This window comes from Phocoena sinus, chromosome 6 (assembly GCF_008692025.1).
Source record: "Phocoena sinus isolate mPhoSin1 chromosome 6, mPhoSin1.pri, whole genome shotgun sequence".
Classification (NCBI taxonomy): Eukaryota; Metazoa; Chordata; class Mammalia; order Artiodactyla; family Phocoenidae; genus Phocoena; species Phocoena sinus.
In genome coordinates this window covers 64,750,039-64,776,420 of record NC_045768.1, presented here as the reverse complement: position 1 = coordinate 64,776,420, position 26,382 = coordinate 64,750,039, and the positions used below count along the sequence as shown (strand labels likewise).

General features: G+C 39.4%; 1 protein-coding gene across 9 annotated transcripts in view; it reads left to right on the top strand.

Moving 5' to 3' along the window:
* FREM1 (FRAS1 related extracellular matrix 1) overlaps window positions 1–26,382 on the top strand; it is a 171,341-nt gene that overhangs the window by 118,347 nt on the left and 26,612 nt on the right. For 5 of the 9 annotated variants that reach the window (XR_004350496.1, XM_032635999.1, XM_032635997.1 and 2 more), the window contains 4 exons: window positions 3,265–3,529; window positions 11,261–11,675; window positions 17,271–17,472; window positions 18,190–18,334. Coding sequence is in view for 8 of the 9 variants with exons in the window: in XM_032635999.1 (XP_032491890.1) it covers window positions 3,265–3,529; window positions 11,261–11,675; window positions 17,271–17,472; window positions 18,190–18,334 (1,027 nt within the window). In the remaining variant the exon portion in view is untranslated. Of the gene's footprint in view, window positions 1–3,264; window positions 3,530–11,207; window positions 11,676–17,270; window positions 17,473–18,189; window positions 18,335–26,382 lie in introns of those variants that run through there. The other 4 variants (XM_032636007.1, XM_032636006.1, XM_032636003.1 and 1 more) reach the window with 4 other exon arrangements.

Below are 26,382 nucleotides of genomic sequence, written 5' to 3'. Positions count from 1 at the left end.
GGAGAATGCTGTAAGATAATTATCTTCTTGAATTAATTAAAGACCATTTGCATGATAGGACTCAGCAGCACATAAATGGCAGAAGGAAGAGATTGAAAAAAAAAAATACTGGAAAGGAATCTCGGCAAGGGAGAGTGTAAGCCCTTGATTCCCAACATGTCACTCACTACCCCATACTTTTCCTTAGAGCTTATGTGAGGAGGGTAAAGATCCTATCTCATTCATCTGTATAGTCCAGGATCTGTATATTCCTAGGACCAAGCATAGTCTTAGGTCCTCAGTATGTGCTTGATTGACAGAGTGCTTTCTTTTTTGCCTTGGCTGCCAGGAAGCTCAGAGCTAAATTAAATTGGATGCTTAGGTACAGTAAAAGTCTTACTTCATATGTATGGTAAAATTACAGTTCTGAATTTTTTTAAGACAAATTTTAAGCTAGCTTGATTGATTTTCAGATGTTTATTTGCTTGTTTCCTTGAAGATGTCTAATAAGTGACTCTCAGATAAGCTACGTGTTACTGTACACATTTATTTCTCTCTGCAAAAGTAAGACTGCATTCATCATAAGTATCTGTCCAGGCAAAACGTAATACAAGTAAAATGCACCTAATGTATTAGGGCAGGTTATCCTGTCATTGCCTTACCGAGATGCATTCCCGAGCATGCTGGAGGAGAATTCTGTTCCAAGCAGCCACCTGGGGATTCTTTCCAGCTAGGGGATCGTTTGTCTCGGAAGTCCTCGGAGTCACTTTGAGAGTGAGATATGGAGGATAATGAGAGAATTTCATGGGATAGGCTTGGAGGTAGGGTACCTGTGGCTGAACTGCAGTCACGGGCCACATTAAGGAGTCTGGGCAGTAGAAACTGGAGCAGTGCATCCAGGAAGAAAAGGCATTGAGGCTGGTGAGTGCCTCACTAGTCTCTGCTACAATTGACACGTGATTATTTTCTAAAAGTATTTGTGAAAACTTACATCAGGTAGATACATTAACCTGTTAACATTTTCAGAAGTTCATAATTTCTTTTCTTTTTTAAACGTAGTGGTGTTTTATCTCTGTACAGTGTTCTCTCCTTCCCCTCCTCCTTCACTGTTGCTGTCCTTCCTTCCCTCCTTCCTTCCTTCCTTCCTTCTTTTCTTTCTCTCTCTCTCTTTCCTTCCTCTCTCCCTCCCTTCTTGCTCCCTCCTCCCTTCCTTAGCATCAGTTTTCTCAGAACTTTATAGCCATAATTGTTCATCTCTAAATGAAACTATACTGAATTGTTAGACTAAATCAACACTAATATTAGCATATTGAACACTTGGGTTATTTCCATTTGGGAGCTATTATAAATAACATTATGCCTTCCCACTGTGCTGTGTCTTCTGATATGTGCAGTGGCAAAAATGACATGGACATCTTTGGGAGAAGTTGAGAAGGACATTGTCTATAGTTGACCCTGATCCATACTCTGTCATTACAGTGCTGGAAAGTTGGGTTCAGGCAAAACCTAGATGCTCTTCCTCCACTCAGCTGTATCTTCTGCTCCTGGTGAAACCTCCTGTGCATGATTTTTGTTTCCCCAGCCTTGTTCATTCTTCTTACTTCCTTGATATATTCATCTTGACTCCCTCTGAAGAATCTGGGGCTCAGGTTTTGATTTAAAATTAGGTTGGTCATTGATTCTTAGGTTGGACATAAGTTGCATAGCATTTTGAGTTAAAAGCATAGTATACAAAAAGACCAATTTGATCATCTAAAACAGGGTTTCCCTGTCTCGGCAATATTGACATTTTGGAAAGCATAAGTCTTTGTTGTGCATTATCAGATTTTTAGCAGCATCTCTGGTCTCTACCCACTGGAAGCCAGTAGCACGTCTCAGATAGGATAACCAAAATGTCTCCAGACGTTGCTAAATGTCCCCTGGGGGGCAAAATTGTCCCTCATTGAGAAACACTGGGGTAAAATTATACCTCCTTGATGTTTTGTTTCCTTATAGGACTAAATATCTTTTCAAGATTTTATTGACTGTATTTTTAATTCAGAAATGACTTGGCATGTATTTTACACACATTTCCTTTTGGATATTCACCGTTTTAGTGTTAATTTTCAAGAATTCCTTATATACTAAAGAAAGGAAGCAAAATAATAAAATGTTTGAGTTTGTGCTCTTGGGTCAGATATTCAAGCTCCACCTTTCATAATTGTGTAATCATTAGCAAGTTGGTTAACATTTCTACACCTTAGTTTCCTCATTTATAGCCTGAGAAATATGACAATACCTTAACCCTGTAACTGTACAAAGTAGAAACTCTATAGTATTTTAGTTGTGATCATTTTTTTAATGAACCTCAAGTGAGCAAAATTGGATTATAATCCTTAGTTTGTGAAACACTGTATCCTTTGTGTGTGTGTGATCCTCTTCTCCTTTGCTCATTCAGACACTCATTCATACAGTCTTTTAAACATAAGAACACCTATGTAGCCACCACACATACAAGGACTGGAATATTAACAGTATCAAACATCTACCTATGTGCTCTTTCCAACCTCCAGTGAGAACCACCATCCTGAATTTTGTGTTAATTTTCTTACTTTTGTTTATAGTTTTCTGGGACTTGCTCACTCAGCTAATAAATGTTAATAAGCTACATCTTGTGTGGTTGCATATAGCTCTAGTGCATCTGTTTTGCTACTGCACAAAATTCAGTTGTATGAATAGACCACAGTTTGTTTATACATTCACCTTTTGAGAAGGCATTTGGGTTGTCTCCATTGTTCTCAGTTACAACCATTCTAGCACAGATCTCCTGGGTACAAGTGCATGTGTTTCTCTCCAGCATGCAGCTGGAGTGGAATCCCTGGGTCAAGGCATAGGTGAGTATCCAACTCTTTACAAAATAATTCCAGATTGTGTACCAGTTTACCCTCCTACCAGACTCTTATGCAAGATCCTACGTCCTCTTCAACACTTGGTATCATCAGGCTCCTACATCCTTGCCAATCAGAGGGTTACAAGATGACAACTTACTGTGATCTTGATTTATATTTCTGTGACTATTCATGAGACTGAGCGTCTTTTGTGCCTTTGTTGGCCATATTGTTATGCTTCTTTGTGATATCTGCTCGTGTCTTTGGCTGAATTCTTTTATTAATCCTTGTTATAGGAATCTTGCTATGTCATATTACTTTTGACTTCTGCACAGTTTGACCTTTGCTTTTTACCTTCACCTTGGACATTTTATTTTTAAAAATTTGGTTCTTGACCACAACCTCTTCTGCCACGCAGGTGATATTGTCATCCGGGCAAAACCACTTTCGGTGTCTAAAGGTGACAGAGGTTTCCTGATGACCACCACCCTCCTTGCTGTGGATGGAACAGGCAAGCCTGAGGAACTTCTCTACGTCATCACCTCCCCACCGCGATATGGCCAGGTCGAATACGTCCACTATCCTGGGGTCCCCATTACAAGCTTCAGCCAAATGGACATAGCAGGACAGAGAGTCTGCTACGTACATAAGAGCACGGCAGCTGCCCACAGAGACACGTTCAGGTGAGCCCCGAGGAAACTTTTCAGAACTCCTTCTTTGGATTAGTGCTTAGAAAGACAAAGGAGGGAAAAAAATGGGTCCTTTTCCAGCTCTGGTGTAAGTATGCTCTTCATCCACTCCCTCGATGGAAGAAAGGGAAAGGTGCACAATTAAAATGACAGCAGCCAGCCAAAAAATTAGGGCTCGTTGTTTAAAAATAAACACCTCAGCAGATCTCAGTGCAAGCTGTTCCATGAAGAGACATGTGAAGACCTGAGGATCCCCGCTAATGAGAGCTGTGGAAAAGTAATTTACCTCTTTTTGAGTATGTTTTTCTATCTGAGGGAAAGGAATTTGCTAGTAAACATTTGGCATAAGCAGACAGTGCCTTTTGACACAATGTGTTCTGGTAACTACATCATAAATCATGTTGCCATAAAATGGATCGTATTTCCCCATAGAAACCGTGTTATAATTGGGGGCTGTGCACCTGTTCAAGGATTCTATATCAAATAAATCACTGGAAGGAATAACAATCTGTTGAAAAGGCAAAGATACAACATTAATGAAGGTCTACATTCATTTAAAGTACTGAAATCTGTTTCCAGTCACAGAAAGCAAGAAAAACTGCAGAGGATCTATCATTTAGCAGTTTTCAAAGCTGGCTGAACTTGAGTTTCCCCAAGGACCTCAGGGCTGGGATGAGAACCCGGAAATCTTAGACTAGCCTTTGGGGGACCATGGTACACATCTAACCCTGAATTTTACCAATTAAGAAGGAGGCCGTGGGGCTTCCCTGGTGGCGCAGTGGTTGAGAGTCCGCCTGCCGATGCAGGGGACACGGGTTCGTGCCCCGGTCCGGGAAGATCCCACATGCCGCGGAGTGGCTGGGCCCGTGGGCCGTGGCCGCTGAGCCTGCGCATCCGGAGCCTGTGCTCCGCAACGGGAGAGGCCCGAGTACCAGAAAAAAAAAAAAAAGGAAGCTCTGAGAGCATTGATTCATTTTCCATACACGTAGGACTTCTGGCCTCCAGTATAATTTTTACCATGTCAGAAAACAACCTTCAAAAGAATGCTATAAAATAACATAAATGTCGCAGACTCCTGTGTTATTTGAACGGCTCCCATAAACTATCAATTACACTGATATACCCGTGTCCAAATACCACTTTCCTCTATCATATATCTTATCTATCTAAATTCAATATGTCTGCTATGATAAACAGTGTTTAAATGTCAGTAAAGATGATTTTGCTTCCCTTTTTGGCATTTGGAATGATGATTTGAAAAGATGATTTGGATAGTTGAACTGTTAAACAAAAAAATCCAGGGGAGTTTGAACTAATACCTTCTTTTTTCCCTTGACAAGTGTTCTTAACAATCAGATAAGCATTTGGTCGGTCACTCTCTCAATAACCAATTCAGTGCTTGAGTGTTGCTCAGTATTAACTGAAACATCAGAAGTGGGGAATACTTTTCCCACTGGTTCTTTGGCTTGGGAAGGCATAGGCCTGGGGTCAGTTCCTGCCTTCATTACATCACATCTCTGGTTCTCCTCAAGTCACACATTCTCCTGCGCTCTCATTAACTCTTCCATGAAAAGGAATGATGCTCGTATTAGCTGCCTCAGAGAGTTGCTGAGGGGTTTAAATGGGCTTGTGTACATAAAGTACTGAAAGCAATACATGGCACGTAGGAAGAACAAGATAAATATTGGTTTCTATTTTTACTGTTACTATTGTTGTTGTCATTCTTGTTGTTACCATTGTTTACTATATTCTTTCCTTGGCCCCATTTTTTTCTCTCCATTCTTTACACCACTAAGATTAATCTTGGAGGAAAGAAGGTATAAAGAGCAATGATGATTCTTTTTTTCCTGTTTGTTAATGGAGGGTGGATGCTTCTTGGCTTAACCTAGGTATACCAGATTCAGGGCTTTTCGTTTGATACCCATTTCTGGGACTTCTTCTTCCTGTCCATTCCTGCTTCCCCCCGTCAACGCCTATGGGAGAGTCTGTTGAAGACATTAATGACTGTATTGGAGAAACCAGAGATCCTACGGGTGAAGCCAAAGAATGAACATGTAAAGATGTTGAGAAATAACAATGAGGTCTTAAGCAGATGGTAGTGATGAGCTGAAAATGAAAAACAAAATCCCTGATGTGAGGCTTGGTGATACCATAACAGTTTCCTAATTCACATGCGTAGAGAGTCATACTAGATGGTGTTTTAGAAATCATTCACCCCAGGAATGTCTAACTTTCTAGATTCTGAAGAGACTTACCTGAGAGGTTTAAAAAAATTCAAATTCTTGGGCCTTACCGCAGAGAGGCGACTTTGGTAAGTTCAGTTTCAGGCCCAGGAATCTGTATTTTTAAAAGCTCTCTAGGTGATTCTGATGCTATTGGGACTAGCCATCTCCAGTCCGGTCCAGTCCACTGTTCCAAGTATGTTCTGAGGAGTTTGAAGATTTACAGGAGGCTTCTGAGGGCCTCCCAGAGACAGAAAATGAAGGGGCTGAGTTGGTGGGACTCTGCAGCTCACATCCCAGTTTTCTGAGATAACTTTGTTTGGTTTAGTTTTTTGGTGGTTTGACTTTTAGTTTGTTTTGCACACTGAGCTTCTGGGCAAGGTTTTCTTTTAGCAAAAAATCTGTGGTTCTAGTTCCTAAAATGAGTGATTAGTACCATCAATGATACAAAGATGCAGAATGATGTGGGCTGGTACAGGAAGGAGACAATAAATAATAGGGATTCAAGAGTGGGAAACTACTCCCTTTTAATTCTCTCTATCCTTCTGTTTCTAGAAGGAAGTCTCAGGCCTGTGCTCATATGTACTTAGCAGCTCTTCAATATTAACTGTTTTCCATTTTTAGCAAAGAGTGTACAGGCCTCAGGCTCCAAGCCATTGGCCAACAATATCTAGCTAGAATGAAAAACAGTTTGTTTTCCTGTATTTATTCTTATAGTATTTGTAGTGGTTAAGTTTTTATGAGTGAAAACTTTGAGCTTTTAGTATTTAAAAGGTTTCTTTTCAAGTACGTTTACTTAAGCAGAAAAGTGAGTTGATATAAAACAAAACAGTAGGTAATAAGAGTACAGGTAATACTAGAAAATGGCAACAATTGTGATGATGGTGTTTGAATGACTTAAGATTAGGGAACAGGTCCATAGAGAGACAGTAAACAAACAACAAGGGTTGAAAAGCATTGATTTAATCCAATCCCTTCATTTATATATAGGAAAGCTAGTATTGCTTGAACACCTGTAATGCGTCAGGCAATGTTCTAGACCCTTTTTTGTATGTATATCATTTCCCTTAAGCCTTACACCACCACCTTGAGAGAGGTGTCTTGCTCCCATTTTATGGATGAGAAAACTGAGTTTCCAAGAGACAAAGAAAGTCACCTAAATTGACATAAGTAAGTATCAGAGCTGAACTTGGGCTGAGATCTCATTTTGGAGAGGTCTTTCCATTATACCTGATTGTACCAAAAATTTGTGGACAATTTGTACTTGTGGGAAGGAACCTTCTCAATGTGTCATTCTGATGTTTGGCCAGCAGTTTTACATATTTATAGTGGAAGAGCCTAGCATCTGCTGAAGACCCTCCTTTTAATCTTGTCATTTCACTAACCCAATCATCTCAACTGCTGTGTTGTTTGTCAAGTGGCGCTCAACCAAAGCTGAAAGCCTGTTTTAATGAAAGTGTGATTATGGTGCTTTTTAAAAATTAAATATATGCAACCAATCTAATCACCTAAATTTATGTTGCTTGCTGTTAAATCTGGCAAGGAATTTGGCTGGGTAGAAGAGATAAATTCTGCCGCAGAGAATTTTCCCCCTTCTCTTTTTAATGTAAGCTATGGCAGCATTAATTAAACGGGGGAGTTTCATGGTCAGATTTTTACCTTCTGCAAAACTATTTTGTGAATCATAAATTTCTCCTGTATTGTTTGGTGCTGCTGGCCTGGAAGAAAGATTTGGCATCGCATTCTGGGACAGATGACACCAAGTGATTAGCAAGCTGACTTCAGCTGCTAGCAGCCGGGGACTAAAAGAACATGCTAATGTCCTCCATTTTGACATGCCGGCTGGACTTTTTTTTTTTTTTTTTTCTGAAGAACTGGCTCTATTTATGATTCCATTTTTATCTTTTAAATGCCATGACAGATGGCAGATTCTTCAGCCAACTCTATTGCCAGGAAATGCAGAAAGCTTGAAAGCACCATGGTAATGGTGAAATCAGACCAGGCAGGCACCCCAGACAAATCTAAGAGTCATTCCCCAAATTTCATGAGACAGTGGTCATCTTGGCTATGTCTCTTCTCAAGGGAGGGGGAGGTAATAAAGGAAATGGGACCCACAGAAGGAGCTGCTACCTCGATACCACCAGCTTCTAAAGCTTGGAGTGGATGCCATAACAGCAATGGCACTATTGTTTCAGAACTTGAAAATATGTTTGGAAGGTTTCTTTTGAGGGGGTGGTAGTGCAGCATTTGTAAGATCATCTGGTCAACCTTTGCAGACACGAAGCACTGACCCTGTCTCACTGGTTCTGCTGGGCTTTTTTTTTTTTTACTGGGAAACCAACCATGACCATCCTCCCTGTCTCTCTCTCTCTCTGATAATGTTCTCTGCCTGTGAGTAGTTTGCATTGTTACTGGTGAAGGTGGAATGATGTGTGTGATCCAGTCCTGTTGAGACATTGTGTCCTTTTCACCACTGGCTTCTTAGCTTTCAGTCAGTGCAGACAGCTGCCTTGGGGTCCCAGCTGGGAACGCTGGCCTCAGTAAACATATTTCTTACTCTTACATGGTCCCTCTCCCGCTCGCCCTCATTCCCATCTGTCTGATGGCAGGCTGCCGATTTCCGACATGGTCAAATGCCCGTCAGAGGCAGGGAGGAGTCTGCGATGGACCACCTGGATCAGGAGAAAACTTCAGTGCCCCCCACACGGGTCACACACACACGGATAAATGCGGCCACCTTGAGACTGAGCTTGGAGGAGCTTGTTGGGCATTTTTGGAATTCAGTCTCCAGAGAAGAAAGTCAGAATCTGATACTCAAAATGACTGCCTCTGATGAGCCTGTGGCAGTCGCTGGGCCTCCCCCTTCACCTCCTTGCCCCTGATGGCTGCCTCTCCCCTTCCTTCTTCTTCCTTCTCCACCAGTATTTGACCTGCTTTTAACGGGGCACAAAGACTTTAATTCCACAATTAATGCTAATACTAGAAATACATGTCCTCTGGCTTAAATTTTTGCTCAACTCTAAACGGCTAATTTAAAACTCTCCACAAGAGCATGTGTTGATATAGGGATCTGGTAGGGAATAGGCAGCCACTTTATTGTGAAAGAGGGCAAAGTTGGAAGCATGAAATGTGTTTCTGGAGGGGTTAAGTGAAAAAAGGAGAAATTGGAGGCCCTGAGGGAATGCCTAGTCTCCTTATTTTACCTCTGGTCAGATGATAGGCTCCAGGGAGGAAACATGAAAAAGTTAACAGGAAAACAGTGGAATAAAGGCATAATTCCACGAAAAGCTTCCCCTGAGAAACAGACCATGATTTTTGTACCTAAAAAATGTATATCGCTTGATCTTTGAACCTGTCAAGGTGACTAGTAAGTAAAAAGTTGAAGTACACACACAAATTTTTTTCTAGGTGTGCTTTTTTTCCTTTTTTAAAAAAATAATGAATTTTGCAAACACTTCATGATCCAGCAATGAAATTGCCCTCTTTGCTTAGAATATATTTATCCAAATGTATTGTTTTGTTTTAAGGAAGCTATGTGATTTTGCTCAATCTACAATTCTAAAGTTAATTCAGTATTCTTTTCCAAACTGTAAAAATAATGCTGTGGACAAAACCAGGTTATATTCTTTACAAGACAAGGTGTGTGAAATGTCAAAAATGTGCTTTATCTGTAGTACTTCACTTAGCAGTTTTAACTTTTTAGACAAGAATTTCTATGCATCACATCCTATTTTCCTTGTAGGCAGTCTTATCAACTAGATAATTAGAAAGCTCAAAAATTTTAGCCTAGCCTTCAAAGCAAAATCTGTATCAGCCAAACTCATCCTTTACTTTTTGTTCAGCTGCTTTTTTTCCCTGAGTCCTTCGCCTCGGGCAGGCTGGCTGATACATGACGCCCACACAACCTGGTTTCAGGTTCCCTCATGTTCAAAAGCAAAGCATCCACCCTCCAACCCTGAAGGATAAGACACATTTTGTAAAGAATGAAAAACTTGGTAGTCGCATTTGTCAGATTAGTAAAGTAAAGATAAACCCCATATCTTCTCTAGTTTTGAAAAAGAACTTCCTAAGTAAATTATTATATAATTTAATGTTATATGCCACTGCAACAGTTTTAGACCTGTTTACATCCATGGAATATAAGAGTATCTCTCTCCCCCATGAATATTTCAAGCACCTGGTACATGGAGAAAAATGAATAGACACAACTCTGTGATTATTTCAAAGTACATTTCTTTGGCCTACGGTGAATGTGTCAGTTCCATTTGAGTAGTGATTTCCTAACTTGTTGGAGTTTTAATAGTGCATTCTGTGGGCTTAATTTCACGATGGTCTCAATTGTCCTTCAAATAGAAATTACATGTTGAAATGTTCTAAAGATCATTTCAATTAGTTTAATTTTGAGATTGGCAGCGCTGGGTGGAATGTGATTTAGTGGTCAATATAATCAGAAACACATTATGGTATCACAGAACCTGCGATTGTAAGCAAGATTTTGCTCACCTTGGGTTTGTATCATTTCAGTTTTCTCTTTGTAGGTCTGCGGTGGTACTCAGGCACCACAACTCTTTCTTAGTGGACTGCTAAACCAGCATTTATTAAAAACTCTGTAAGAGCAAAAGGTGTGAGGTCAGAAAACCTGGGTTCTGGTCCCAGCTCTATCTCCTACCTGCCTTATGATCTGCCACGTTTCTGAACCCTTGTGTTCTAATTTTCTTTTCTTTAAAGCAGGGGAATAATCGTTGTCTAATGGCTCTCCCCCATATCTTTTCAGGGGCAAATGTGGAAGCTCAAAGAAAAGTATATGAATTGAGTGAATTAGCCAAATTTAGCCCACTCAGCATTTTATTGGATGAGCTTCCAATGATCAGTCTTAAGAGTTTAGCTTATTATAGCACAGGGAGATTAGCTTGGTGCTTTGTGACCACCTAGAGGGGTGGGATAGGAAGGGTGGGAGGGAGACGCAAGAGGGAGGAGATATGGGGTATATGTATATGTATAGCTGATTCACTTTGTTATAAAGCAGAAACTAATATGCTATTGTAAAGCAATTATACTCTAATAAAGATGTTTAAAAAAAAAGTTTAGCTTATTAAATTCTCACCAAAAAATACAGTTGCAAAAGTCTGTATATATAAAACGAGGATACTCTTCAAACTAGTGCAGTGGATCTGAAAGGATGTGAAATTCCTATTTGGGGCAAGGAATTACACTAAGTACTGACAAGCCTGAGAAATATCATCGGCATACTCTGCCCCATCATGTGAGTTACCATCAATGTTGATGAAAAGATACTTTGGGAGTTAGAATGGTCCATTTGTGCATTACCTAGTGATTGGTTTAATGGATAGAATAGTGTCCTCCTGAAAGATCCGCCCTTGAGTTTTCATTTTCGTCCCAACACGACATATCCTTTAGTAAAGGTGTGTATTGTTATCATTTCATTCCAGTAGATGGTGACACAAGAATCCATGTTGAAGGCTGCCTTGCCTCTCTTTGCCAGATTCATCGTGAGCAATGGACTGCAGACCAAGCCCGGGGTGTTTGAGATCACACTGGAGACTGTGGACACAGCCTTACCCGTGGTGACCAGGAACAAGGGGCTGAGACTGGCTGAAGGGGCCACGGGCCTCCTCTCCCCTGACCTCCTTCAGCTGACCGACCCTGACACTCCAGCGGAGAACCTCACCTTCCTTTTGGCCCAGCTTCCACGACACGGCCAGCTCTACCTGCGGGGGACAGTGCCGCTTCCACACAGTTTCACTCAGCTGGACGTGGACAGCGGGCATGTGACCTACAGGCACTCGGGAGGGCACTCTCGCACCGACCGCTTTACTTTTGTGGCCACGGATGGGACAAACCAAGGCTTTCTTGTGGATGGGAGAAGGTGGCAGGAACCTGTTTCATTCACCATCCAGGCAAGTATGACAAATACATGGTCCTTGGCCAGAGATGTGGAGAGCACGACTTCCAGGAGAACTGTTGCCTTATTTCCTTCTTTCTTTCATTCACATGTGTAGTGTGTGTCTACAGTGTGCCAGGCACTAAGGAAGGCACCAGGCATGTTAATACGAACAAAACAGTCGTGCTCCCTGTGTACGGGCTAATGACTGGCCTTTGGAGTCAGTGGTGGTACAGAAAGGACCACAGAACATGGGCTTTGGAGTCAGACACACCTAGGTTGGAATTTCTGTTTTAAACATTTTAATAGCTGTGTGACCTTAAAAGAGTTCTTTGACTCTTCTGATTCTACTTTGCCTTCTTTGAGAAACAATCCTTACGCATTATGGTGAGAATTAAATAAGATTAGGTATCCAAGGTACTAGCATATTGCCTGAAATACATCAGATATTCTATCTCTTGTGATTACTGTAACAACATCTAACTACACTATTATGTTGATGCATTTTGGTCTGTGTTATCTACTGGCATTTTAATGGTTTTCAAGTAAACACATGGAAACTTACAAAGCATTATCAATATTACACATGTATTAATGGTGGGGATAATAACGGTAGCAGCTACAATTTTTGGAGTGTTAACTGTAGGTCGGACCCGCTTTCCATAAATCTCATTTAATTTTTATAAAAATCCAATGAACTAAGTTTTATTACCTCCATTTTATAGATGGTCAGGAGTTCAAAAGTTTGGTCAAACACACATAAAGATCTCAAGTCTTTTTGATCCCCAATACCGTGTCCTTTCTGTGGTACTACACCGCCACAGTTGTGTTGACTGTTACGATGGTTCTTGGAGGGCATAATGTGTGTTTCTTTTTTAGTCAAAACACATCAAGTATGTTCTGGCTCTCAAAGCCTTGAATCCAGTCTCCTTGGATATAGTTCACCCTGTTCTACACACTTCCACCACCAGCAAAAAAAGATGTAAATCTGTCTCTTAATTCAGGATACATTCTGATTATGTAAAATAATAATAAATTTCCCTTGCTCTTTCATCTCTGTCTTAGAGTTCTCCAGAGAAACAGAACCAAGAGGATGTATATACTTTATATACATATAGATTATGAGACAGAGAGGGGGGAGAAAAAGAGAAAGGGAAAGATTGATTCAATTGATTTATGTTCAGGAATTGGCTCACGCAATTGTGGGGTCTGACACATCCAAAATCTGCAGCGCAGGCCAGCAGCCTGAAAATTCCAGCAGGAGTTGATGTTACAGTCTTGAGTCCCAAGGCAGTAATTCTGGGAGGCAGAATTCCTTCCTCTTCAAGAGACTTCAGTCTTCTCTTAAGGCCTTTAAGTGATTGCATGAGGCCCGCCCACATTATAGAGGGTAATCTGCTTGACTCAAAGGCAATTGATTGAAATACTAGTCCCATCTAAAAAACAAAAAATGCCTTCACAGGAGCACCTAGCTGGTGTTTGACCAAACAACTGGACATCAAACCCGGATGAGGTGACATATCAAATTAACCATCACAGTCTTTATCTAAGGTGGGATCTGAGGAGGAAGGTGGGGAGTTATGATCACATGGAGTGGATACAAGATGAATCTTTGGCATGAGGGAGGTCCAGAAAGTGGAATGAAATTATGATGTACTAGGAGAAAAGAGAAGGTGTTGGTAATATTGGTACAGGATGTAAGAAGTACTTTGTACATAGTAAAATTACTCTGTTTCTTTTTAAATTATGTTTTACTTGTTGTTGGTTTCATCCCACTCTTCAGTCTGTTAATATCCTTTTCTTGACCCCTGACCCCACACACAATGTAGAGAAATGTCACTGTACTGCCCAACCTGGAATAATGTTCTGGTCTATTTGGTTGCAAATTTGTAGGAGTTACTAATCCTGAGTGAAGGCATAAGAGTTCTGCACTGCACTCCAGAACAGAGAGGGAAAAGGGGGTACAGTTTGAAGAGAGTACCAGAACTTAAATCAGGTTTCTCCCAACACCAATAATATCTTAAAGAACATGGTTATCATAGGAGAGATATCTCTTGGAAGTTGTAGAATTTACTGATAGGGAAATATTCAATACATGTTGTAAAGGTTTTTCATTAACAGTACAAGGGTTTCCTTGCCTTGTGTGTTAAAAAGCAAGCAAGCAAACGAACAAAAAACCTCACAAGGAAGGCCTCAAACTTTCTCCCACATTTCCCCTGAACTTCCTGGTGTCTCTGAGCCAAGAAGTCAAACAATTTAGGAAATGACTCACCCCTCCAGCAGTGCAGGAGAGTGACCTCCTCAGTCTCTTGCTTTTAAGAGCTTTTTCTGGCAAGACAATAAGACGTCAACCACCACTGAGGGATGAATTGGTCCAAATAGGTCTACTAAGCATGGGTGCACTACTGTTAGGGTCCCAACCTGGCTAACTGAGGGCAAAGCTACTGGATTTAAACACAAAACTGATACCAGCAGGCACTAATCTGACATTCATTTTGTAGGAAATCATGTCTATCCGACCAAGATTCTGCAGTCTTTTTTTTAACTGAAGTATAGTTGATTTACAGTGTTGTATTAATTACTGCTGTACAGCAAAGTGATTCAGTTATACATATATTTACATTCCTTCTTTTTTAAAATATTCTTTTCCATTACAGTTTATCATGGAATATTGAATATAGTTCTCTGTGCTATACAGTAGAACCTTGTTGTTTATCCATTCTGTATATAATAGCTTACATCTGTTAATCCCAACCTCCCACTCCATCCTTCCCCCAGCCCCTCTCCCTTAGGGAACCACCAGTCTGTTCTCTATGTCCGTGAGTCTCGTTCTGTTTTGTAGATAGGTTCATTTGTGTCATATTTTAGATTCCACATATAAGTGATGTCATATGGTATTTGTCTTTCTCTTTCTGACTTACTTCACATAGTATGATAATCTCTAGTTGCATCCATGTTGCTGCAAATGGCATTATTTCGTTCTTCTTTGTGACTGAGTAGTATTCCATTGTGTGTGTGTGTGTCATCTGTCAATGGACATTTAGGTTGTTTCCATGTCTTGGCTATTGTGAATAGTGCTGCTATGAACATAGTGATGCATGTTTCTTTTTGAATATAGTTTTGTCCAGATATCTGACTAAGATTTGTGGTCTTGGTGTAATGATTCCTGTAATCTTTCTTAAAAGGAGACAATGGGAGTGGGGGTGAGGGAGAAAGGACCAGCATCACTGCTTTCTAAGGTTTAGGCAAGTGTGAGATGATTTTTAGTAAATCCAACACAAGTGATCATAAGGATGTAGCCTTTTTAAAAGAATGCCTTATACTCCAATATTTTAAAATGCTTCTGTTATACTGATCCAAAAGACCTGCTTTTGAAGAAACTAGAAATTTAATAAGACTAGAATAGATTTTAACACAAAGTAGGACTGAAGACACAACAGGGGACCATGTAACCAGAGTGTAGATATTAACAATTTTTTAAAAACAAATGAACACAACAGGCATTTATTCATTTTGTAATACTTTTATTTTTAAGGAAAATATAACATTAAAAAAATCCCTATACTCAAGTATTTACCAACTTTGAGGATTACTTACATGGTTTGAAGTATTTGTATTTTTCCTCTCTTGACATTGACCATCCTTCTTACTAGTCACCTTGGAGCTTCTCCCCCAATGGCCATGATAAGTGTTTGACCCTCCACCTCCCACCCAACCTCACAGCTCTGAGGGTGCCATCCACACTTTTTTAGGAGAGGAGAATGACTAACTTTTGAAAATGTTTGTTGCTATTTCAGCTTATAAAATAACTGTTGTAAAGAGTTCATAAACTACAGAAAAGGACAAAAAATAACCCTTCATCATCCTACTGCTGTCAGTGGCTTCCTTGCATTCTTTAATTGCAATAAAAAAAGGATGATATTATATGTACTGTTATGCATATTGCCCGTTTCCACTCATAAAAATTTCCTCATGTCATTAAATCTTCCTTGAAAACACAATATTTAAAGGCTGCATGGCACTCAATCTCAGGCAGAGGTGTTTTATAAATCCTCTGTTGGACTTTCATGTTTTATGGAATTTTTTGTTAATTGCTATTACAAATTATATTTTAGTCAACATCCATATATATATATTTGTGTACATATGTATTTCTGTAGGATACATTCAAAGACTGAAAATTTTGGATCACAGTATATGTGCATTTTTAATATACATATACGTCTAATTTATCTCCAGAAAATTTTCACTAATTTGCATTTGTACCAGCAAAATATAAAAATGTCTGTTTTTTCAAACATTTACCAACATGAGGTATGATTACGTTCTTTAATCAAAAAGCAGCTTGACAACTTAAAAGGAAAAAAAAAATTTGGTTGTTACAAAATTCCATACAGAAATACTCAAAGGAGAAGCGGTAATTTTTCCTCATCCCAAGACAAATGAACAGGTTTGTGTAAATGCTCCCAGAATTTTGTCTGTGTCTGTATGAACATATATATGTATTTGTTTTGATCAAAAATGGTAGTGTAGTTGTCTCCTATTACACAACTCGCTGGGTTTTGTTTTTTGGTTTTTACCAGTTAACGTTGAATTGTGGGAATTTTTCGTTTCTAGTTTGTCCTGCCTCCTTTTCTTATTAATAGCTGAATAGCAGTTTATCACATGATCATACACAAAAATATATATAGTCTTATCATTGACACTCTTTGGTAGAATTATAAGAGGATCATTTAAGGTAAATAAAGTTAAAATTTGAATGATTAGGAGTGAAGGGAAGTACAAGTGTCCTTGTACCTCTTTTGTGGTATCAGTGATGAATTGTGCTAATTCATCCTAAAATGTTCCCTCCGTAACCTATAAGAGTCATTTTGAAGAGGGACTGAGCTGCATAGGATACCTGAATGAGGCCCTTTGTAGTGTTTGAAACTATATATCTCTTTCACTCATGAGTAGTTGCCCATCACAATCTTTACAGATTGAGTCTACCTGTTTAGTTACCCGGTTCTCACTGTCAATAAAACAAATATGCAAGTGCCTATAGATAAGCACCTTTCACTTCTTTTTACTGAGGTATTTTTATTTCTACTCAACGTTTTTGCTATCTTAACAAAGACATGACAAAAATGTTCAATGCATTTGTAAAACCTTACGTTTTCTTCTGTAAGTCACCAAACACTGGGAAAAAGGAGAAATCCTTCTGTAGAACTAATATTAAGTTTGCAATACAATTCTTGGGTCAGTTTTAATGTATTCAATCAACAAGTATTTCTTGAGCTTCTGTTATAGCTGGGCATTGTGCCAGGTGCAGGGAATCGTTGGGGAGAAAAAGACATGTATCTGCCCTCAGGGAGTTTAGGTCCTAATGGGGTAGTCAGACCGTGGACAAATAAATAAAGCTGGGTCAAAGTTTACAGTAGAAAGTTGGCCTTTCTTCCAGGCACTATGATATTTGCTGAGAATATTGTGAATAAGATAGTTTTCAGCAGAAATTAACCAATAAGGAATCTGAAATTCAGGAGCGTTTGTCATCGTTGAACCATTAAAGCCCTGTGTTGCTTGGGGATGAGAAGCCTTTGTATAACACTGTGTGTAATTATTGATCATGCAGGTGGACCAGGTGGACAAAGCAGCCCCCCACATCACACATTTGCATTCCCCTTCTCAAGTGGGGCTCCTGAAAAATGGTTGTTATGGGATTTACATCACTTCCCACGTGTTGAAGGCATCTGACCCCGACACTGATGGCAATCAGATCATCTTTAAGATTTTACGAGGCCCCCAACATGGACATCTGGAGAATACAACAACAGGTACTGCCTTCCTTACTCCTTGTAATTGCTCATTTTAAAATACCCAGTGGCTAGCAATGCTAGACAGTAATTTAATTAAGTGCAGGCCCATTTGGTAAACACTCCCCAGGGCTTCCTGATAGATGCAGTTTATAAATCAATATAGTTGCTAAAGAGGGTTTGAAGCTGAGTTTTCCTAAATTCATCTTGAGTGAGAGAACTAAATACTAATACACAGTTGTGTGTTGTTTACAACTTTTTTTTCAATAACCAGATCGTAATATATTGACAGGAACACACATTGTCAGGACCAAATTCATATTTGTGACTCATTGTTTTCTATCATAAATTCCAAGGTGATGTAAGTTCATTAAAAACAATTTTTTTGGTGTAAGTTTTCTCTGGATTGTATCTTATTTCTGCTTTATGAAGACAATGATCACAATATGTCACTAAACAGGATGGCACAGAATTTTAGATTTTATTACTATATCTTCCTACTCCCTCTCTATTTTCATATTTAAGGTACAATATTTCTGAGACAAAGTAATTTGGAAGCCTAATTTAAGTTCATTGAATTTGAATTTTAAGATAGTTACATTTTATTAATTTCTTTAAAAAATATACTTTGGCTATTTTTAAAGAGGAGTTTGAAATAAAATAGCCATAAAATTGTATCAGCTCTTACTTAATATTTTGTTTGATTACCAGTGAAACTCATTTTCTTCTTTTTTGTAGGTGAATTTATCCATGAGAAATTTAGCCAAAAGGACTTAAACAGTAAGACCGTTCTTTACATCATAAACCCATCTTTGGAAGTAAATTCAGATACCATAGAATTTCAAGTCATGGACCCCATGGGGAACTCTGCCACTCCTCAAATGTAAATTCTTTTGCTTATTCAATAGTCCTGCATATAATGTCCAGAATGTATCTTATTAGGAAAGCGAAATGTTATTTTTTAATCAGAATCTAAGAGGACAAATTGATAGATTATTTCACAAGCTCACAGAATTGATTTTGGAGAGGGAAACTTCTATTACTGCTTGATAATGGGAAAGCCAGTGGCTTCACAGAATGTGGAAACGTTAAAAAGTTAAATTCAGTAACTTAACTGGGTCATTCATTTTATGCATGCATTTACAAATGCATGTCCTTTCACACCCACAGAGGTTTCTGTCTTGACGATTCACTGGCATCCAGGACTGAGCTTGTAGGCTCATGTACAAACCATGCAGCAAGAGGTCACTCTAGGACCGTGTTAGTAACCACAGTTTCCTAAATCTAAATCTCTAAAATATCTAGAACTGGGAAGAATGAGGAAGTCAGGAAATGCTAGCAAAACATCTTCTCTTCCCAAAAACCCAAGCAATAACTAGTGACTGCTTTTGTAAGTCAGTAAACCTACCACAGGTAAGGTGAAGACAGTACAAAGAGGAAAACAGACTTGGGGAGATATTAAGTGTTACTTAGAATTTGTATAAAGTGTATGTCTTTCAGAATAACCAGAGTAACAAACGCTCAAAATTAACAATATTCACAGACCATAGTAATTTCACTCACCAGGTCCCTATTCTAAACTTTTTTGGAAGGTATACCTTGAGTAACTTACCAGCTGTCAGATGATCACAGAAAGGTTAATCATAGCCCAGTTGTCCACGTGCAGTGTTTTTTCTTTCTTTTTAAGTTTGATACCCTTCCCAATCACCTCAAAGGAAAGTTGTTCATATATCCTAGTTTTACTATTTACCTTATCCTAGTCAAACTATGTCGCATAAGTGAGGACAGCTCCTTTACGGGGCTTTTATGACAGAATATGGACAAAGGAAGAAAAGAAAAATGGAGAAATTCACCTCTGCTCCCTTCATTCTTGCTTTTTCTTTCTAATCCTGAATTGTAGTCCCAATATCTGCCAGCAGAGGTCTCTGTAGTCATTGTTAGAAAAACACGTCTTTAACGAAACATGTTCCCAGGGTCCCACCTCTATTGCCTGCAGTACCTGGTCCGGATTTTTACCGAGTGGCTACTATAGGCCAGGCGCGCAGTACAAGAAGCTGGGAAATAGGTATGAGCAAGGAAGTCCTGTCCCCTGACATTAAAATACAATCATGGCGCTATAAAAGTAAAACAGCTGCCCACCCTACCATTAAAATGCTCTTGCCTCGGGATTACAATCTTTATAGAAAATATATTGCCTACTTGCAATTCAGACAAACGTCTTCCAATTTTCAAGGAAATTTTTTTTAAAAATCCTGCTCCAAAAATATTAATAAATTGATCTCACTTGCTTTTTAATAGTTCAACTAAAAAACCTCAGAATATTGATCAGACTTGCTGCTCATCAAATATTGACTGCTGGTCTTCCACGTGAGAACACAGCATAGGTGCCAGAGAATTTTTTTCCCAAAATAGAGCTAGATTGTTACTGCTTCACCTACATACCCTTTTCAGTCCTCATTGTTACCAAGGGCATTGTTTTTGAAGATGATTTATGATTTTAAATAATCCTCAAATTTATTGCAGACTCACAGAATTTATAGCCTTACTTGAGGCTTTTAAAATAGGCTCCTACTGGTACTGGATACCTTTTTTCAGGTACTTACACTGGAGTTGTTTCTAATTCAGCTTGTAATGATTGGAACCAGTGGAATATAATGTAAAATCTGCCTACTGATGGTTAATCCCAGATAACTTTGATTTGATCTGACATATATTAAGTTGTCTCCTCTAGAGTGGGTGGGGGGAGGAGGAAACTGCTCAGCGCTTATCTGTATACATTTTGAAGGATATAGTTGGCCCTAACCTCGTTTGTAAGTAGATGTTTTTTGGAACAAGAAGAACTTTTTTTTCCCAGCAGGAAACAAATGTTATGAAGAGCAGTGTGTCTTCCCATGACAACCAGCAGGAAGCTACTTACACATACATTATAAATCACAGGCATTTACAACGTAGGTTTCTGCTCTAGTTCATTGCTCTCCGTTCAATCGTCAAAACCACCTTTAAGTTAGGTACTATCATAATCCAGAATTTACAGGTGAAGAGTCTGAGGCAAAAGGAGATAGGAAGTGACTTTTCCAAGCTCATACACCTAAATAGTGAAGGAGCTAAGATTTAGGTGCGGAAAGTATGGTTCTTGAGTCCATGGTTTTCCTCACTGCACTAAAGGACTTTTTGCCCACTTTTAATGAGTGTGCGGAAACGGCCTATAGGAAAAGAAGCAACAGACTCAGCTCCCTTCTTTCTCTCCAGTCTTTGGCCACCAAAGCAACAAGAAAGGGGGAATACTTACTCCTCAAGACCTTAAATTACGTTTACATTTCAATATGAGTGTGTACTCCATGGCTAAGGCACTGGGGGTTATGGGATAGATAATACACAATAAACCACTGGACTGAGAGCCAAAGAACAGGGTTTGAGCTTTGGCTCTCCCACTGACCTGGGTCAAGGCTTACTTACCTTAGTTATCTCATCTGTAAAGTGGGGGCAGTACTACAATTTCTTCAGTGGAACGAATGAGGTAAAACATATGTAAGCATCTTCTATACTTAAAGTCATTAACAAATGTGACCTGTGGTGGTGATTACTATTGTTGTTCATTCACAAGGGGGCAACAATTGACTGAAGAAGGATCCCAGAGACATTTGGTGGCCAGCTCAAGCCCACCTCTAGTTAGAAATTGACTCTGCGTTGATTCACAAAGTGAATAATCCATGTGCTTGTTAATCAATCAGCTAAATGCTGTGGAACTTTGTGTCCTTTTCTGGCTTAGACGGTATTAATAGATTAATATTCTGCATGTTTAAAGGGGTGAGACCTTCTATAACACAGCTGAAGAGACAGGTGGGTACAATCTGGAGCAAAATGGAGGCTCTTTAAAGAACAAGAAGGACCCATGTTCAGGGGGAATTGTCCCAGAATCTTGATTGCTAGTAAGTTTTTGCCATGGCAGCATTTCTATAGAATATCATTCCTGAAGGGTCACTATTTCTATTCCATTAGAAATAGTGTTTGCAAATCTTAATGTAATCAAGTTATTGCTAGCTAGCTTGCGTGCTGCTTAATGCATCAAATGTCAGAGTCACGAAGATGCTTGTATGCACTGGGAATCTTCGAGAGAGGGGTATAGTATACAACATATCTCAACCTGATTTGACTATAGAACCAAGACCACCCTACCCCAGAATAGCTCATGAAACAAGTTTTTCAAGAGATACATTTGGGAGACATTTTATTGTAAATAGAAGTTATTTTAGAACACTGAAATCCATGGAAATTTGCATCAAGATTTAGATTTGGTTAAGTGCCAGAATTTCAGGCACTGTGCTAGGCGCTTTTACATATGTTGTCCAATTTAATCTACAAAACACAATCCTCTGAGGGTGATAAGGAAGTCAGGCTCAAAGCATTTAATTGGCCAGAAGTCACTAAGTGAATGAATGGCAGAGGCCACGGTGCACCCTGACCTCAACGTGAGTGCTCATCTTATCGGCTCACGCCTTGGCGTGATTCACTCATACGCCCACGACAGTTCTCTAGTCCGATGTGAATCTCAAGGTGGTCTGCATACCACCCAAACTCAGTTACACAGGACCACATAAAACACCTCTGCAGACCACAGAATATAGCTGACTTCTGACCAAGCCAGTTTCTTAACATGCATTCAGGGTTGACCTCTTTCTTGTGCCCACTGCAAAAAGGTGAACTTCAAAAGAAAAGTTGACCCTTGCTGAAGTTCTGCATAACTCAGTAGCTGCTTCATGATTCTAAGCACTTTGATTCTTCTCCTGCCTTTGGCTACCCTCATTCTAGCTGTTCTGTTATTCATCCTTGGCCTTAAAAGAGAAGAGCCAAAGAAATCAAAAAAGAAAAGGAATTTCTAGCAGGCAAACTTGGCAATGCTTTAGCAGCTTTTATGAAACACGTTGTAGGGGAAGAGTTTGAAACTCTTAGTTAGGTTCGGCTTTCATGTTACCTGCAAGCCAGAAGTTAAAAGTATTTATCTCCAGACTAGATCTAAGAAACCACAGAGGAAGGGAAAGGAAATAGCCCTTATTAAACACCCACTGTGTACAGGTGCTTTATACATATTAACAAATTTTCATTTGCATCATTTGACGTGAATATGATTCCCCTCATTTTAAAGATAATGAAAATTGAGGTCCAGAGAGACTAACTGACCATAATCACACACTAATAAGTGGTTGTGAGATGTGTCTGACTCCAAGGCACTTGTTTGGGGTACCAGCTGTGCTGCTTCCTGGCTAAACACTGTTTCCCCATTATCATGTGAGAAAGACAAATATGAAAGTGCAGGTGTTCATAGCATTTTTACTGAGCTTAATAGCATCCCCTTTGAGTTGATGTCTTAGATTGAACACTTGGAAAAATATTTTTTACCATTTCGATTTTCTTAAGTCATGTGCTACTTGATTATAAGTGAAGATCTAGTTATAAGAATAATTTAATCACAATTTTAGCTACTATAAAACCTTTCACTGAGAAGCTCAAAGTACTTAATGAGTATTCATTAAGGTTCATTTAACTTCTCTGAAGTACAGACTCATTATTATTGCACTTTGGGAAGTGAGGAAACTGAGGCATAGAGCAGCCAAGTACCTTTTTTACACACCCTTGTTAACCTGGATTAATGTCCCATATCCCAAAGTAGAGTTTTAATCCCAACTGGTTCTTCTGGTCCATTGTTCCTTCATATAAATGAACCGAGTAGCCACAAAATAAAATATCAGGAAGTATATATTTTTGACTCTACTTCAACACTATTGACTACTTGGTCCAGACAATTCTTTGCTGTGGGGCAGTGGTGGAGGGTGAGTTGGGTGTCCTATACATTGAAGGATGCTTAGCAGCGTCCCTGGCCTCTACCCGCTAAATAACCAGTACCACCCTCCTCCCATTGTGAAAAACAAAGCTGTCTCTAGACATTGTCTAATGTTGAGAAGCATGCACAGGCCTTAGAAAACAAGAAATCATGCTTTATGATAGAATGCTCTTTTACCAATGCCACCTTTCTCTCTAGTCCAATAGGAGCTAAAGAATCCAGAGTGAGTCAGGGCTAGAAAAAACATGTGAGGATCATCTAGTCTAGCTTTTTTTTCAGACTGTGTGAAATATGTTAATAGGGCTGGGGAGAACAAAAGTTTCAGTGGTCAACTGAGCTTTTCAAACAGGAAGCTAAACAAGGTTCATTATTTCCTTTAACAAATACTTATTGAGCTCTTACTATGTCTCAGTCACTCTAGAAGGGACTTGGTGCTACATCAGTGAACCAAAGACCCTTGTTTACTTGGAGCTAAGTACCTAAGTACTTAGCTAAGTTCCTTGGTACCTAAGTAAATTAAATAGTATGGTATACACGATATGTACTTTGGAAAATGAAAGTTGGTCAGATTAAGGGGGATCACAGACACTGGATTTTGGGGACGGATTGCGATTTTAAATTGAGTGATTAAACAGATTTTCTCGTGCTTGACTTAGAGAGGGACTGGAAGTCCCATCCCGTTTAATTTCTACTCCTCCATCCCGTGTCTTTCATTCACGATAGTTGTTGGGAACCAAAATTTAGCTTATACATTAAATAAAATGTTCTATTGTTTTGAGTCCCCACAGTCACTTAGGGAAGGTTTCTCCCCTGGGGATGACTTTCCCCATGAGGGACATTTGGAAAGTTCTGGAAACAGTTTAGATTGTTGTAACTAGAGGGGAGTGGTGTGGCTAAATCTGGTGGATCTCATGAGTAGAGGCCAGGGATGCTGCTAAACTTCTTGCAATGCACAGGACAGCCTCCCACCACAAAGAATCATCTGGTCCCAGATGTTGATAGTGTCATGTTTGAGAAGCTGTGACCTAGGGCCTTAAGGAGTGCTCGTGTCCTGCTAAGTGACTTGAAGTGATTGCCTGTGGGCTTCACAGAAAGTGTATCTATAAACTTAATTTCTGACCTTAGAGTGAGCTTTACTTTGTGATAATAGAAGGGAGGGATCATTAAAATGTGAAGATTTGAACCAACTCTTGTCTGCATGATACCTCGCAATCCAGAGCTTCCCACATTTCTTTCATGGGGGTCCTGCACCTGGTTACCTACATGATACCACCAAGCATACGTCTGTGTGGCTTCTTTCAGGGAGAATTCCCAAATGATTGACTACATCTCTTTTCTTTCAGGTGTTTGTGTATAGAGTTTTAGCAACTGCAGTCTCAGTGTAGAAAGATCTTCTTCAATACAATACTGCAGAAAACAAAAAACACGTTCAAAACATGTGTCACACATACCCTCTAGGTAGGCGAGTGCTTCATGACTTAAGTATTTTTCTGGAAAATATATAGCCCGGCTTAAATTTCATGGCTTTTCAATAGATCTTTATTATTTGTAGGGAGTAGTTTTAAGAAAATAAAGTAGAACGTTGTGTAATGACAGTCTTAACCTCTAAGCATTATGAAGCATTCTAATGGTGTATCAGGGTTATGCATGCACTTTCCCAGACACCAAGACCCTTAATGCTTTGAAGCTGAACAGCACTCTGCATGGTCCCCTTATGGATCCAGATCAGCAATCAAACCACATTTCACTTTAGGCCTTGGGGTCACCTGGACCTGCAGAGCCACACTGCTGAAATTTTGCTGGTCATGGTTAGCAGTAGCAATGAATGGATTCTTAGAAGGTTGAACATTGAAACTCATTTGAACCTTACTGAGACTTAGCTGAAATCCATCCCTGTGTATCTATTTCACTCCTTCCCATTGTTCCCCTTTCCTCCTCTTTTATCTTTCTGTCTTTTCCCCCAATCCCTCTCACTGATTTTGTTCTCCTTTCTCATTTATCTGGATCCTTTAGGAACTCTTTGCAATGTGTTATTTCTGTTAGCATTTATAACATCCTTGTTGCTTGTTATCTTGTGATTCTTTAAGCATAGTCACTTATTTTTTTATTTCTTGATTTGAAATCAGTTGCATCAAAGACCCATGAGGGGTCTTTGAATACTATTGAATATAAGGATCCTATTTTCATGTCAAAATTTTGTGAAGCCCAGCATGCCAATAATAATAAATTTCATGTGTATTGATTGAATAAACATTCATACAAATTCATTCCACACTCCCACACGCCCCTTGTCCCACTGGCCCAGGGTTGGTGGAGTAGGAGACAGTGCTACTGAGTTTGTTTCGCTCGTGAACTTAATCTATAGGATGTGACTGTGACACATGACTGGTACAAGGACATACAGTGATTATTAGAGGATAAACTTACTCTCTAATATGAATGATCTACAGGAAAGTCTGGAGAGCCCTGTGAAATTTGTGAATTCTGTGCTCTACATAGTAGCACCCAGAATTTCTAGTTCTGAAAGGAAAAGAAAATTGTAAAGTAACTTTAAAGGTCTAGAGGAAAGAGCCTGAATCTAAGTGAAACTTTGGGAATATAGTAAGGCAACCACTGAGGGTTTTGTGAATGGAGACTGAAAGGGAAGTGAATAAAACACAAGCAATGGAAGTGGGTTAAATGATCATAGTGAAGATTGCTTATGTCTTTATTGCTGAAAGGTTACAGGGGGTAAAGGATGTAAGAACATATTTGAAGAGAAATGTTCAGGTGAAACATTTCAAGTTTTCTCACCTCAGAAAGGGAAACACTTCAGGGTAAAGATAAAATTGTAGTCCCCTGCTTGAGGTCAGACTGCAAGAGTCATGAAGAACTTCAGTTGGGAAGAAGAATGGTAGAGAAGGAATAGTACATTTGGTTTCAGATTTATACTGGGGATTCCATCTCTGCTGTCTGTTAGCTTTGTCATAGCTTTTTGCCTTCGAGGTAGTGATTTAACCTCTCTAAGCTCAGTGTTCTTTTCTGAAGAAAAGAAAAGAAAAAGTCCCTCTCCATGCCATGAGGATTAAAGAAGTCAGTTTCCATCAAATGTT